The following is a 14,048-nucleotide window of genomic DNA, read 5'->3' on the forward strand; positions in this document are numbered from 1 at the left end:
ACAGTCGGCAGAGGGGACCTGGCCAAAGGCACTCCCCTTGATGAGAGAGAGGCCAGTCCTGGTACCATGGCAGCAGCCATGTTCAGGCAAGAGGACCTTCTGGAGGGCAAGGCTCTGCACACAAGGGCCAGAGAGGGCTGGTGTCTATTTTATGCTTCTCCTTTTGGTATTATAACAATAAACCTTTGTTAGCTATTGCAGTTAGACTAGCTGGTCTCTAGAGATTTAAGGAATATGCCTGTTTCTATAACTGAGGCTCAGTCTGGCAGAGAAGATTCTAGAACTCTGCCTTCCAATACAGTAACCACTTGTGGCTATTGAACACTTAAAATGTGGCTAGTCTAAATAGAGAGGTGATATAACTCTAAAATATACATCAGCATTCAAAGACTTACTACAAAAAAAAAAGAGAATGTAAAATATTTCATTAATATTTTAAAATTTTGATTTCATGTTGAAATGCTAGTAATTTGGATAAATTGGGTTAAAGAAAACATATTATTAAAATTCGCTTCAATTGTTTTTTACTTTTTAAAATGCGGCTACCGGGAAATTTAAAATTACATCTGTGGCTTGCATTATATTTCTATTGGAGAGCGCTGTTCTAGAAGTCTCAGGGTGACTTTCAGCAATCCTGAGGCGGGTGTGTGGCCAAGATGTGAAAACACCACCAGGATGGATTAAACACACCAGCATCCCTTGGGGAGCCCCAGAACTAGGTGGGTCAGGAAACCCCACTGAAGATTGGCCTTGCCGTGGCTGGGCCATGTTAGTTAGGTATAAAAGGGAAGAGTGACGCAGAGGGTGGACCCACGGGTTAAGTCTGGGAGTGGGAGAACTAGTGATTTTCATTTTGCAGTGGCCCCTTAAAATGGTTGCACCAAAACATCAGTCCAGAAGCCCAAGATGGGGCTGAGGGGTAAGAAACCCGCAGATGTAGCCCAAAGAGCTTGCAAGCGGCTTCTAGCCTTAACCAGATGGCTCTATTTTAAGCCTCAAGAGTTTGTTCACAAAGACGCTGTTAGACCATGGCTATAGCATAAGATTTTTAGGTCAAATCACAAATACCTATGTGTAACAATTCCATATTATAAGCACAGGATATTACCCAGAGGAGTGGCCCTGTTGGTGCCCTGCCGGATCCTCTTCTGATCCTGGGTGCCCATTCCCCAGCTCCTTTGCTGCTAGTAAGTACAGCTGTGATCCTCTTTAGATGATTGCCCGTGGGCTCCTGGTGCCCCCTTGTCCATTCAGAGAACCCAAGTCCCCATCGCCAATGGCTGACTGGTGCAGGTGCACAAAGCTCCACCTCCTGATGGATCACCTCTGAGCTGCCGCTTCTGCCCCAGAGCTCTCCAGTGACCAGGCTGGGGCTACACCTGAAGTCACACTCTCATTTGGCTTCTTCCCCTTCCCCGTCCTGGTCCCTCCACTCCCTTCCTGGGTTCTCCTGGAGGCATTTCCTTAATAAATCACTTGTTCTCAAATGCTCATCTCAGGGTCTGCTTCTGGGGAATCCCACCAGAAAAACGCAATCAGACTTTATTGTGGTGTTGATCTTGACCTTGGGTGGAGCCACGTAACACACATCCATTGAGTGTTGGGGGGATGCCAAACCCTTGAGATACCCTTGCCGAGAGCCCTGACCCCACGCCCAGAACAGCAGTGGCTGCAGGACCAGGAGAGGGCCTGTGTGTGGACTGCTTCACTCCAGGCCGTGTCCACGAAGCAGCAATGAACATCACACCAACAGCCACATGACTGCCCCTCTGTTTATTTTATTGCTGTTTAATCAGGCTCTTCCCCAAACATCTTTTGATCTCCATCACGGCCTTTCGTCTGGAAAGCTGCAAACGTGCCCCACTTCTTGCCATCCTCACGACACCCCCTGCCCTCTTACATCAAATATTTTTTTTTTTTTATAATTTTATTTATTTTCTTCCCCCAAAGCCCCAGTATATAGTTGTATGTCATAGCTGCACATCCTTATACTTGCTGTATGTGGGACGCGGCCTCAGCATGGGTGGAGAAGCGGTGCGTCGGTGTACGCCCGGGATCCGAACCCAGGTTGCCAGCAGCGGAGTGCACGCACTTAACCGCTAAGCCACGGGGCCAGCCCTCAAATATTTCAAAATAAAGATTGAAACAGGAACTTAGCTGAGTTTTGCAACACAGAAGTGTATTCTAGGTCTATATTTATAGAAGGTCGGGGATGGGGAGAGCAATGAGTCCATGGGTGGGGGGTGTGCCCACTGAGGGTAGTCACACCGGTGGGCAAGCAGGATAGGAACAGGAGTCTGAGTCCTGGGGGCTCCAGAATCATCATACCTGGGGGCAGTCATCAAATGACTGCCTTATTGATGGGGAGAGCCTTAGAAAAATCTATAAACACACACTGTCTCTACATGGGAGGCACTCACTTCCCCTTAAAGCAGACTAGAAAAAACTGAGAAAACTGAAAGCAAGCCCAAAAACCCACATTAACCAAACACACACACATGACAAACTTGAAGTCTCCAGATAAACACCCTCAGATATGCACTTGGTGTCCAGCTCTGGGGTTGGAGAGAAGATCTGGGACTTTGGCCCCCAAAGGCAAGGGCCACTGTCCCCACAGGGGGGACAACAGCTTCTGAAGGCTCTGGGGTCTGATATTCTGGTGGCCCTGGCCCAGCTGGATGCGAGGGAGGCCTGTTTAAAGAAGACCTCCCTCCCACTTCATTGAGACAGTGACCTGAAGGAAGCCCTGTGCCCTGGGCCTTTCCTGAATATAGCGGACTGGCGTTTCTAAAGAGCACGTCACTGAGAGGGTAGATGCTGGCCATTTAAATGTGTGGGGGTGCATTTTGGGATCTGACTGGCTCCATGAGGCAGGGACCAGGCCCGGTTTACTACTAACCACTGTATCCTTGGAGCCCAACACTGTGCCTGGCACTTAGTAGGCACATAACACGTTTGCTGAATGAGTGAACGAAATAATCCAAGAAGAAAATCCCGGCCCCCCAAGAATACAAATTTGTAACCTTTTCATCAGTTCTTTTTTAACCTTCAAAGTGCAATTACGATTTACTTATTCTCCTGACATCAGCTGGCCCTAAAGGAAGTTTTTTTAGTTGAAACTGAGTCTTTTCGGTTGGAGCCAAGGAATTAATCTGGTTATGTCCAAGTGAGAGGGTCTACAGCAAATGCCAAACTTCAGTGGGATAATTGATCTGTCTCTAAGGCCAGCAGCTGTCCCAGAACTGGCTGTTCGGGCTGGTGGCTAGGCCAGCGTCCTTACATGTCGGGTCTGATGTCTGGGGAGGAGGGGTGGGTCTTTAATTATATCCTGGGGGAAGGTCTGAGCCTGTCTGGTGGTGAAGAAGTCCTTGTCTAGCTGCCTGGAGAGATGGCATCAGGAATGGGAAATAGAGGCCATGAGAGGAGGGAGGTCAGGGGCTGGCCAGAGAATGGAGAACCAGGCAAGAGAAGGTGGAGATGGCTGACCCCGGGGCATCTTTACACACAGAACTCTCAGGCCACAAGGATGCTGGTCTGGGGAGAAACCCCCAAGCATCTGGGAGAGCCTGTGTCCGTGAGCAAGATGAGGCAGAAGGAGCATCTGGAAAATGGAGAAGGCCGCTCTGATGAAATCTGCTTCCAGGGAAGGTTCTAAGCTAAGTTATTGGACCCTCAGGGAGCGGGGAGGCTAGCCAATGGTGTCTACACTGCAGAGAGAAAGCCAAGGGATTTGAGACAGGCTGGTAAGGAATGAATAATGGGGGGGCCACCTGGACACCCCAAGGGAGGTGAACTTGAAATGATGATGGCAGTTCAAGGCACGTCCGGGGTCTCAGGGTCCCTTTGTGCACCATCCACCTTCAGGGCACGGCTCCCGGGAGAACCGGTGACCCCAGAACCTCCTTCCCTTCTCCCCTCATTCAATTTTGGACAAGAGACTAAGGATTCTTTGCAGAATGGTTTGGGTACATGGCTTTTTGTTGTGTTTTGTATTTCACGTCAGGGCTACACAGACACTGGCCAAATGCCCGGCTATTTTCAGGAAGGGCAGAGTTGAGGCTCACAGGGCGGGGGACTTCAGTGGATGCTGAGGCCCTTCTGAGGGAGGGCAAGGCACAGATATCTCAAATCCCTCCCCACTTCCTGGAGGTTTTGGGCGGGGCCACCCAGTCCACGTCGGGCAGGGGAAGCTCTGGGGGCATGAGGGTCTGGAGAACGCAGGGAAGGAGGGAAGCGCCACGGCCCCCTGCAGCTCAGGGCACCATGTGCCACCACTTGAAGGCGAAGGGCTTCCTGTGGACATTGGTGCCACAGTGCACCTCCCCCAGGAACTTGTGGTAGGCGGAAATGTCATCCACGAAGGTGCAGCAGAAGCCCAGGGGCTCCAGCAGGGAGCGGACATGCGTCTCCAGGCAGCACTCCTCCTCCACTTGGGGCCCGAACGGCTTGGGGATGCCCAGGTCCTTGTCGAGCACAATCATGTTCACCTGTGACGAGTGGGGGCAACAGCTTCTGTTTAGTGAGCACCTGCTACGCACCTGGCCCTGTTCTAAGCTCAGCGAACGCCCCCAACAACCCTATGCGGTAGGATTGTGATTATCCCCACTTTACAGGCGAGGAAACTGAGGCACAGAGGGGGCTAAGCAACTCATGCATGGCAGAGCTGAAGTGGAAAACTGGGCAACTTGTCTCTGTATATACGTGTACGTACATGCATGTGTGCGTGGCTATACATGTACACATCAGCGTGTGCACGTGCATGCATACGTGTATTTGTGTGTACACGCACGTATGTGTATCTATGTATCTGTGTGTGTTCTAACCTCTTTCTCCCTCATAGAAGACTCTCCTCCATGACAGCAAGAATCCCTCTTGTCCATCAACGCCTTTTTAACTCAGAAAGCACTTTCCTGTCCGTTAAGGTAGAAGATTCCCCAGGACCCCAGGAGGATAAGCATATCACCTCTAGGGGGGAATGAGGCTCAGAGAGGGCACGTGCCCGGCACTAGGGGGGTGAGGCCACACAGCAGCTCAGCCAGGACTGGCGCCTGGGCCTCCCGACTGGACAGCCTCGGCCAAGGGGTCCTTCTGGATCTGGCTGCCCCCTGATTGGCTTGGACGAGGTCTGGGGGGAGCGCCTCACCATGTTCGGGAAGAAGGCTCTGGCCTGGCGGTTCTCATCCATCTTGAACAGAGCGGGCAGATCAATGATGTCCTGCTCCGTCAGTCCCAGCTCCTTCTTGAGGATGTCACGGTTCCAGTCCAGGCAGCGCTGGGCGAGGGGCAGGAAGGGCGGGCGGGCAGGTGAGGGACACCCCTGCCATCTCTGTCCACCCCACTCCTGTCTGCAGCAGGAGACCCAGGGCCCCAGACTCCAGGGGGACTTCCAGCGCTCACCGAGCACTCCTGCCACCTCACCAGGGCCCTGTCACCAGTGCTCAGTAACAGCAGTAATTAAGAGAACGAGAGAAAAGACGGCAGAAACAACACTAGCTGTTGTCATTTACTGAGCACTTACTGTGAGCCAGACCCCGTGCTACGCGCTTGTAACACAGTATCTCATCGAATCCTAGGGCCACCCCGTGAGCTGAGAATGACAGCGATGAGAGTTTTGATAATAATGATAAAAGCTAATATGTACAAGCCCTAAGTGTACTGTTCCAAGTGCTTTAGGTATATTACTTATTTAAGCCTCAACCCCACGAGTAGACACTATTATTATCCCCTCGTTAGAGACGAGGGACCTGAGACACCGAGTCCTCAGTGAGCTGCCCAAGGTCCTCCTGCCGAAAGTGGGGGGCCGTGGTTTGACCTCAGATCTACCTGATGCCAGAAAATGACCATAGGGGCCACAGTTATGACAAAGTCAATGTTGAAATAGGCACTGAGGCACTCTGTGAACTTGGGGAACCTTGCAGTCGCTCCTCTACCATCCCTCCCCACCTGCCCCCGCAATGCAGCAGCGTGCTGTTGGGTTGGATCAACCACATCCCCACCTCCCAGAGAGAGTTAATTAGTGGACTCTGGCCCCTAGCTCCTTGCCCCAGTGATCGGTTCAGGGATGGGCAGTCACCCAGGATTAAGCTAATCAGTGTATGGAATTCTCCTGGCCAGAGGGATTGGTTCAGGATGGCCCATCTGGAGTGAAATGCAAGGCTTCAGTCCAATTGTTGGGGCATATGAGACCTTTTTCTTGGGGGATGGCATACTGGGTGGATGTGAGGCTTTGAACTGTTGCAGCTATGCTCCTACCATGAGGGCACCTACAAAGCCCACAAAGTGCAGAGAAATGGAGCTGGAGCCCTGATCAACCTGGGCCTGAAATCCACCCCACTGCTGGACTTTCTACTTATATGAGCCAATCATGCCTTTTTGTTTAAATCAGTTTGAATTTTCTGTTTTTTTTTTTTAAACTTGATCCTTTTAAATATGTCCATGCAAATAAAGAGAGATTTAATTCAAGTAAATATGATCCTGTTGACTGGTTTCTACTTGTGGATACAACCTTTGAGATTTAGAGACTCAGAAGTGGGAATCCATCCATAGATAGAAAACTTCAGGGATCTCTGATCCCCTAAAACTAATAAAAATTCAGGGCATATATTCACATATGCATTTTTCTGGAGAGCAGGTCTGTAGCTTTCATCATATTTGAAAAGCGTGTGTCTCCCCCAGATGTTATGGCCTCTAGCCTTACAGAGCCCTTGGTGCTTTAGCACTGCCTAACATGTCTTTCTTCCCTCTCCTGTCTGCTTCTAGCCTCCGCTGACCTGCACGTCCTGCCTCTGTCATCTCTTCTACCCTCCAGCGTTAGCACTGGAGTAAAGCAGGGAGGCTGGGCGGAAAGCTCATTGAGACCCTTCCATCTGTCATGTGCCCCGAGCCCTTGGCCATCCCCCATGGAAGCCCCGAGGGTGTGAGAGGTGCCATCGGGTGGAGCCTCGTCCCTCCCAGGGGCCCTCTGCCCGCTGGCTGCCCCCTCACCTGGAAGTACTGGTTCTCCTGCACGAGGCTCTCACTGGACAGAATCTTGTTGATGGTGATTCGCTTGCTGCTCATCCCGCCCAAGCCTGTGGGGGTCAGAGGACAGGGGACGGCCTGGCTCTAGGCACCAGCCTGGGTGCCGCCCTCTGCCAAGGCCCCCCAGCTTCTGGGCTAACTGCTGGAATGAGGGAGATGGAGGTGGGGACAGGCTGGGACACAGGGGCGCAAGCCCCAGGTAAACCCAGGGCCCCTCTGCCTGGGAAGGGCAGCACATCTTCATTTCTCCAGAGTTGGCCATGTCGTCTGGGCCAGGGAAGGGGTGGCGACTGCCTTGCTCTCTCTCTGGCCAAGCGGTGGGGATGGCACAAGCAGCACCTGGGTCTCCCACCTGGGGCCTGCTTCTAAGGACGAGGAGCTGACCGGCGTGAGTGCCGCGGGAGCAGGATGCCCAGAGGTGTCATCCTTCCTGTTTTCCAGACCTGCCTCATGCTCGGCCCTGCCCTGGTCTGTGCCTGCATCTGCCTCCTAGTCCATCACGATGGCCCACGTGGCTTCTGTCCTGATTAGTAACACCTAAGGCTCATCGAGCACCCACCATGTGGCAGGTACTCTTCTAGATGTTTTACATGGATTAACTCAGCAATCTTCCCCACATTTCTCTGAGGTAGCTGCTAGCATTAAAGATGAGGAAACTGAGGCACAGAGAGGTTACATGACTTGTGCAACGTCACCCAGCTAGTGGCAGAGAGCCCATACGCAGACCAGGCAAACTGATTCCAGAGTTGATGCTATTAACTCTTTTTTTTTTTTTGACTGGTCTGGGAAGAGTCTGTTGCTGGTCCATTGTGCTTCTCAGTCTTGTAGTTTGCCAGCAGCAAAGAGATTGGGGCTGTCGCACCCTGTACCTGAGCTGTCTCCACACCACCACTTGGAGCTACTGGTACAAAGATAATGGTTCCTATATCCTGTGGGTAGCTTTGGGGGTATCTTTAATACAGAAAGAAGCCTCCAGAAGGTCAAGATTCATGCCTGCCAATCCAAGAAAAAATTTCCCACCAGTGGGGAATTAAAAAAGGATGGTGGTCTTAAATTGGTCTTGTCTGTCCCAGACACCAGTCACTCTCAGGAGTGCTGCCTTTGGGTATGGAGGGCAGTAATGTAAGCGTCAACCAGCCTTAGGAATGCAGACTTTTGGGAGTGAGGTAGATGGGAGATACCAACCTGAAAAGTGACAAAAAGCAATTTAAGAAAAACATAACAGATTGTCATGGCCTCTCTAACCTGGCTGACTGTCTCCACCTGGTCAGCTTTCCCCCTTTCCAGGATTAATTTACCAGCAAACCTCAGCCCGGTCTACATCGGTCCCAACTACATGGGTGGCTAAATTAGGCAGATAATTTCTCACTGTGGGACTGGCAGTGATACTGTCTGACTATGTATTGTCTGTCGACTCCCCCTTCTCATCTTGTCCCCAGACTGCATTGTGTATATTTTTCTCTATCTTTTTTCTAAAACATGAGCTCCTTGAATGCAGACCGCATGTCGGTTTTGACCATTCAACTCTCCTCTGGGTCTGGTGCCATATAAAGGATACACTTGGTCCCCAAGAAGCGCCTGGCACTGTTGACAATAATAGGGAGCAGTGGGCAGCTCGATGGTCCAGGTGACCACAGCGAGGGTCACAAGAGGCCGGGGCTGCTTCCCGCCATGGTGACCTCACGCCCAGGGAAGTGGAGCTGGGCGCCGCACCCTCCTGAGGGTCTCTCTGGGGGCCAGCTGCCCGCTCCTGCAGAGGCGCTGTGGGCACTCACCTTTGAACATGATGGACTCCCCATAGCCCTCCCTCTGCTTCTCTCGGAAGAGCTTGTAGCAGGCCGAGGTGCTGGCCATGAGCATCAGGAACTTCTGCGAGAGACCACCCAGAGGGGCGACGTCAGCAGAAGGGAAGTGGCCAAGGAGCACGAGGGGGCCCCCGCCCCGAGGACCCAGACCCCTGTCGGCACATCGTCTCAAGCCTCCCCATGCCGAGGGGCAAAGGCTGCCTGGCAGGGTTTGCTCTGTTTCAGAGGAATATGTCTCCCCCTTCCTGCTATAGAAATTCCTCCCTCCGCGAAGTGCCACGGAGTCAAAGGGGACCTTGGACAGAGTGGAAGGGCTTCTCCAAGTGGCCAAGAGGCCATTGGCACAAAATTTCCAGGGTATAAAGTTGCAACCATCCTTTTCACTTCAGAAAATGAAAGAACCTCTTTCCAGAACCCCAGGCCCATACTCCAGTTCTCTCTAGAACGTCATGGCCAGGGCAGTAGCCATAGCCCTGCGTGACTATCGGACACTCGAGTTGTGGCTAGTCCGAAGTGAGAGGTGCTGTAAGAATAAAATACGCACCAGATTTTGAAGACGTAGTGTGAAAAAAAGAATGTAAAATCTCTCCTCAATAATTTTTATATTGATTACATGTTGAAATGCTAATATTTCGGATATACTGGGTTAAAAATTTTCCTGCCACAGCAACCACGTACCAACCAGCTTCAGCCTACTTCCTTCTTCCTCTATGTGGTCCACGTCCTGTGATCCTACCTTCCGCTGGCAAGAGCTGGGAGTACACGGGCTCTTCACTGCCCTGTTCACCCCAGTCTCTGGGGCCAGCTCACCTTTGTGTCTGGGACAGGGACGAAGGTCATGAACTCGTCCACGTGGCCCACGGTCAGCCAGTCCGAGTAGAGCTCCACGGGCGCCTGCACCTGCTGGGCCTGCAGGAAGTCCCGCACCACCCTGGTCATCCTCCGGCCGCCAGACCTGTGGCAGGATCGGGGGGAGGCAGCTTTTCAGAGGCTGTCCACCAGGCCTGCCTCACCAGGGGGCCTGCAGCCTCTGGAACACAGCCTGAACCCGGGTGGCATCAGTGGAGACGTCATGGGAAGAAGCTGCAGGCTGAGGGCCCCTGGCACAGGCAGGAAGGCATTTGAGCCCAAGGGGAAAGAGGGAGGCCTTAGCTGCAGCCGTGGCCAGTGAGCAGGTCACGGAGCTCAGCCTTCAGCCCCCAAGAATGCCAGTAGGCATGAGGAGGCCAGCTTCTGTGCTCAGGGGTCTTGCCTGGACTGCTGGAGGGGGCTAGGGCACAAGCACGGTTCCAAAATCTGCCCTAGTCCATGTGCTTCTTTGCTACGTTAACTTTTACTCATTTTCTTTAATCAGTTCAAGTGACGCCTCCTCCAGGAAGCCCTTCCTGACTTCTAGACCCCCTGAGGTCTTCAATCTCCCCATTACCCTTAGACTATAACCCAAGGTCCTTACAGTGGCCTTACAGATCAAACTCCTCTCCTATCTGGCCCCTGCCTGGCCCTCCTCCCTTCCTCCTTGTTCTGTTTGCACCAGCCACCGGCTAATCTTGTTACCACCCCAAGGCTTTGCCCTTGCTGTCCCTTCTATTTGGAATGCTCTTTCCCTCCGATCCTCCCACAGCTGCCTCCTTCTCATCATCCAGCCTCAATTCCAAAGTCACTTCCTCAAAACCACAAAAGCTTATGTGCCTCTGCCCCATCACTCTTCATCATGTAACCTTATTTTATCTCCTTCATGGCACTTAACACCCAGAAGTGTATTTACTTGCTTGCTCCATGTTTATTTTCTGTACTCGCCCCATGCCTAACTGGAAACTCCCCAAGAGCTGGGACTCTGTCTGTTTTGTTCACTGCTATGTCCCCAGACCCTAGAACAATACCCGGCACAGAGAAGGCCCTCCACAAATATTTGCCTCTAAGAAACCCTCCCTGAAATCCCCAAGGGGGTTCCCTCCTTGGGTTCTCCTGGCCCCATCATTCTTTCTATCACTGTATGCCCCTGTTTCATGTCTGATTTCCACCACCTCCTTGAAGGCGGGGGCTGGACTTCATGTTAGGAAACCTATGCCTGACATGGGCTTGGCACTGGGCTGGTGCTTGGGAAGTACCTGCTGAATGGAAGAGTGACTAATGAGTGGAGCGAGAAGGAGGGGAGGGTGGGCCAGTGGTCACTGCCTGTGCCAGTGGCCTCCCCATAGAAGGTAGAGAATCCCACGTGGCTCAGAGGGACTTGGTGCCCAAATTCTGGCTGATCCCATATGTGCAGGTTCCTGGCAGCCCTTTTGTGAAGTGAGGACCCACAGTACTCTCTCCCCAGAGACTGTCCTAACCAAGGAAGAATCTACCTTTCCATTGACTGATGGGTCACCTGGGGAGGGAGTGAGGGTGTTGTGGACAGGCCAGGGGAGCCAGGGACTCATGACTCTGGGGCACAGCCCTGTCTTCTTGTGACGTTTTTGTGTACAGGCACCCCGAGGATTTGTTGGTGTGCTCCCATTCACCCTCTTTCAGTATTCCTTCTCTGGACCCCTTCATCCCCTCGCCACCTGGTTTATGATCTCATTATACATCCTCCCGTTTTGGGAAGATAATTATTTATTTAGTTTTATATTAGATCCTAATTCATACTAAGATGTAAAGGCTAACTTGGTTTTCTTTCCAAGAGTGTCTGTGTCTTATCAGAGAGTTGTGGGAGGGATTAATTCTCCCAGCCAATTGCTCCGTGTATGAGCAACCCAGGCCACCCCTAAAGAGAAACAGCAACCTCCCCACCCTGCTGCCCCCAGCTCCACCCTGGCGTCTCTTACAGAGGAAAGCTGCTCCCGATGAGGATCCGGCCCAGGGGGTATTTCTTGCCGTTCACAGTCACTGGGGGACTGACCTCCAGGTTTCCAAAGGAATCGAGGCTGGTGACAGTCTCATAGAGGGGTTCCCGGGTCACGTAGCCAAAATCTGGGCCCTGGGCAGGGGGTACACACCGTCATTAGTCTCCTGCAGCTGGGAGTCCTTAGCTCCAACCCAGCCACCCTCTGATGACCACTCTCTCACCACCTTTGGTCAGGCACCGTGGGCATTTAGTCTCGAGGGGGGTCGCTGATGGTTGTCTTATTCCCACCAAAGAGCAGGGGCCTGGGATGCTGATGCCAAGTTCGTGAGCACCTTGGTGTGAATGTGGGTGTGCATGTGAGAATGTGAGTGTGTATGAGTGAGTGTGTGTGCCCCTCTGGGTCTCTGCCTGTGCCTCTATTTCCCAAACACAGAGACATACTGATTTCAGGATTAGTCTGCATATTGTGCTATTGATGTCCCTGCTCATCTCTTAAATTCTCTGGCCCTCGGTTTCCCCATCTGTAAAAGAGGTGTCGGATTAGGTGACATGAGGCAGGGTGGCCGATTGTATTCTTGTTCCCAGAGACTTGCCACCTGCTTCCCAGTAAGAGGATTTTGCATCCTGAGCCATTGCTGTGTGACTTCTGGTACCTCCCAGTGGAAGGAATATAGTACCCCAGACTTGGTCATGTGACTTGGATTAGCCAATGAAATGTGAGCAAAAGTGATGCATGTCAGTTCAGAGCAGAAGCCATAAGAGCCACTGGGTATGCCTGCTCACTCTCTTTCTCTTCTCCTTGTGCTAGGAGAATGGCATTTTCCAGACTGGGGCTGCTTCTAAAGCCTGGGCTCTAGAATAAGGAGGGCACAAGGAAGCAGAGCTGCAGACAACCAACCAGCAGTCAACAGAGAGCACAAGCAAGAAACAGACCTTTGCTGTTGTCAGCCATTGAGATTGGGGGGTTGTTTGTTACTGCAACCTTACCCAGTGAAAGCTGACCAATACACACAGGAATGTAATGTATATGCCACCCTACCCCATTCTCAAGCCATATTGTTCACTGAGCCCAGATGTAGCCTCAGAATCCTTCTTAGCACAGAGCTCCAGCAGACTGCAGTTGGCACATGATATAACCCCAGTGACCTCCTGAATTTTAAGATGCCTTTCATGATTTTTTGGTAAAAATGTAGGGGCCTTGCGTGGGAGCTTGCCTTGGGGCTGGAACTAAGCTTGCCCAACAAAAGTCCTTGTGGAAAAAGCCACAGAGTGAGAGGATGTGGCTTATCCTGGCCTCGCCGCGAGGCTCAAGGGACAATCATGCCTGCTGGGGTGGACGGCTGCAGCTTAGGGCTTTCTTGCCTGAGAGCCCCAGATGGCAAGGTGCGGTTTGCCGGGGGCTGGGGCAGCTAGGGCTTTATGGCATCACACAGGCGGGCAGGGACGAGGCACAAAGCCAGGCTTGGCTCAGGCCTCCAGGAACAATGCAGCCTGGTGCATTGAAACCAGACCAGCCGGGAACACTGAAGGTAGACGGTGACCTGGGCAGAGAGTGAGAGCAGAATCTGGGAGGCCTTGGTTCTCATGCCTGCAGCAACCCGCTGCTGGAGGCCGGTTGAACTCTACCCGTCCCAGTGCCGGAGGAAGTGGACAGTCCTCACTGAGGACAGTGTCCAGGGCTGTGGCCTCATAACCAGCTAATCGTGGTCGTTGTGTCAGGTGCAGCACGGATGCCTTATACAAGGCCTTCCATCTTCACAACAATCCTGTGAGATGGATACCGTTTCTATGCCTATTTTACAGATGAGCAAACTGAGGCTTGAGGAGGTTAAGTTGCTTGCCCAAGGTCACACTGCTGCTAAGGGCTGGAACCAGGACCCAAGGCCAGGTCCATGGGACATTCCAGAGCTTTGAGCTCACTACCATCTCCCTGTGATGAGGGGACGAGGTTAACGAATGTTCTCAAGAAGCAGGTGTGAACCTGGCAAGCGGTCACCTCTGAGCAGCCCTGATGTCTCAGGGAGGCACCCCACGTGTGACCTGGGGAAAGCCCCCTGACCTACCCCAGTCTCTGTTTCGTGCTCTGGCCAAGCCCCGCCTCCTGTTCAGGGCGGAAGGGGAGGACGAAAGAGACTGATTTCTGTTCTGCCCTCACTCAGTCATTGTTGAGGGCATAAAAAGGGAGTGGCAATGGCCTCTAGAATTGCTGTGAGGGGTCTGATTGCTTTAAAAACACACATGAACTGACACAAAAACAGACACTCAGATCAATGGAACAGAATTGAAAGCCCAGAAATAAACCCACACGTCTACAGACAGCTAATCTTCGACAAAGGAGCCAAGAGCATTCAGTGGAGAAAGGAAAGTCTCTTCAATAAATGGTGCTGGGAAAACTG

The 14,048-nt window shown here is 52.2% G+C and overlaps 1 protein-coding gene across 4 annotated transcripts in view; it reads right to left on the reverse strand.

Annotated features, from left to right (window-relative positions):
* Nucleotides 1–2,125: 2,125 nt before the first annotated feature.
* The window catches only part of PADI2 (peptidyl arginine deiminase 2), a 45,199-nt gene continuing 33,276 nt past the window's right edge, over nt 2,126–14,048 (reverse strand). Inside the window, exons 11-17 of one of the 4 annotated variants that reach the window (XM_058553020.1) lie at nt 11,633–11,784; nt 9,636–9,780; nt 8,796–8,889; nt 8,521–8,604; nt 6,985–7,070; nt 5,144–5,272; nt 2,126–4,487 (exon numbers count right to left, since the gene is read on the reverse strand). In XM_058553020.1, coding sequence (XP_058409003.1) covers nt 4,254–4,487; nt 5,144–5,272; nt 6,985–7,070; nt 8,521–8,604; nt 8,796–8,889; nt 9,636–9,780; nt 11,633–11,784 — 924 coding nt within the window. In that variant the 3' untranslated portion in view covers nt 2,126–4,253. The other 3 variants (XM_058553021.1, XM_058553023.1, XM_058553022.1) reach the window with 3 other exon arrangements.

Source organism: Diceros bicornis, chromosome 13 (assembly GCF_020826845.1).
Source record: "Diceros bicornis minor isolate mBicDic1 chromosome 13, mDicBic1.mat.cur, whole genome shotgun sequence".
Taxonomy (NCBI): Eukaryota; Metazoa; Chordata; class Mammalia; order Perissodactyla; family Rhinocerotidae; genus Diceros; species Diceros bicornis.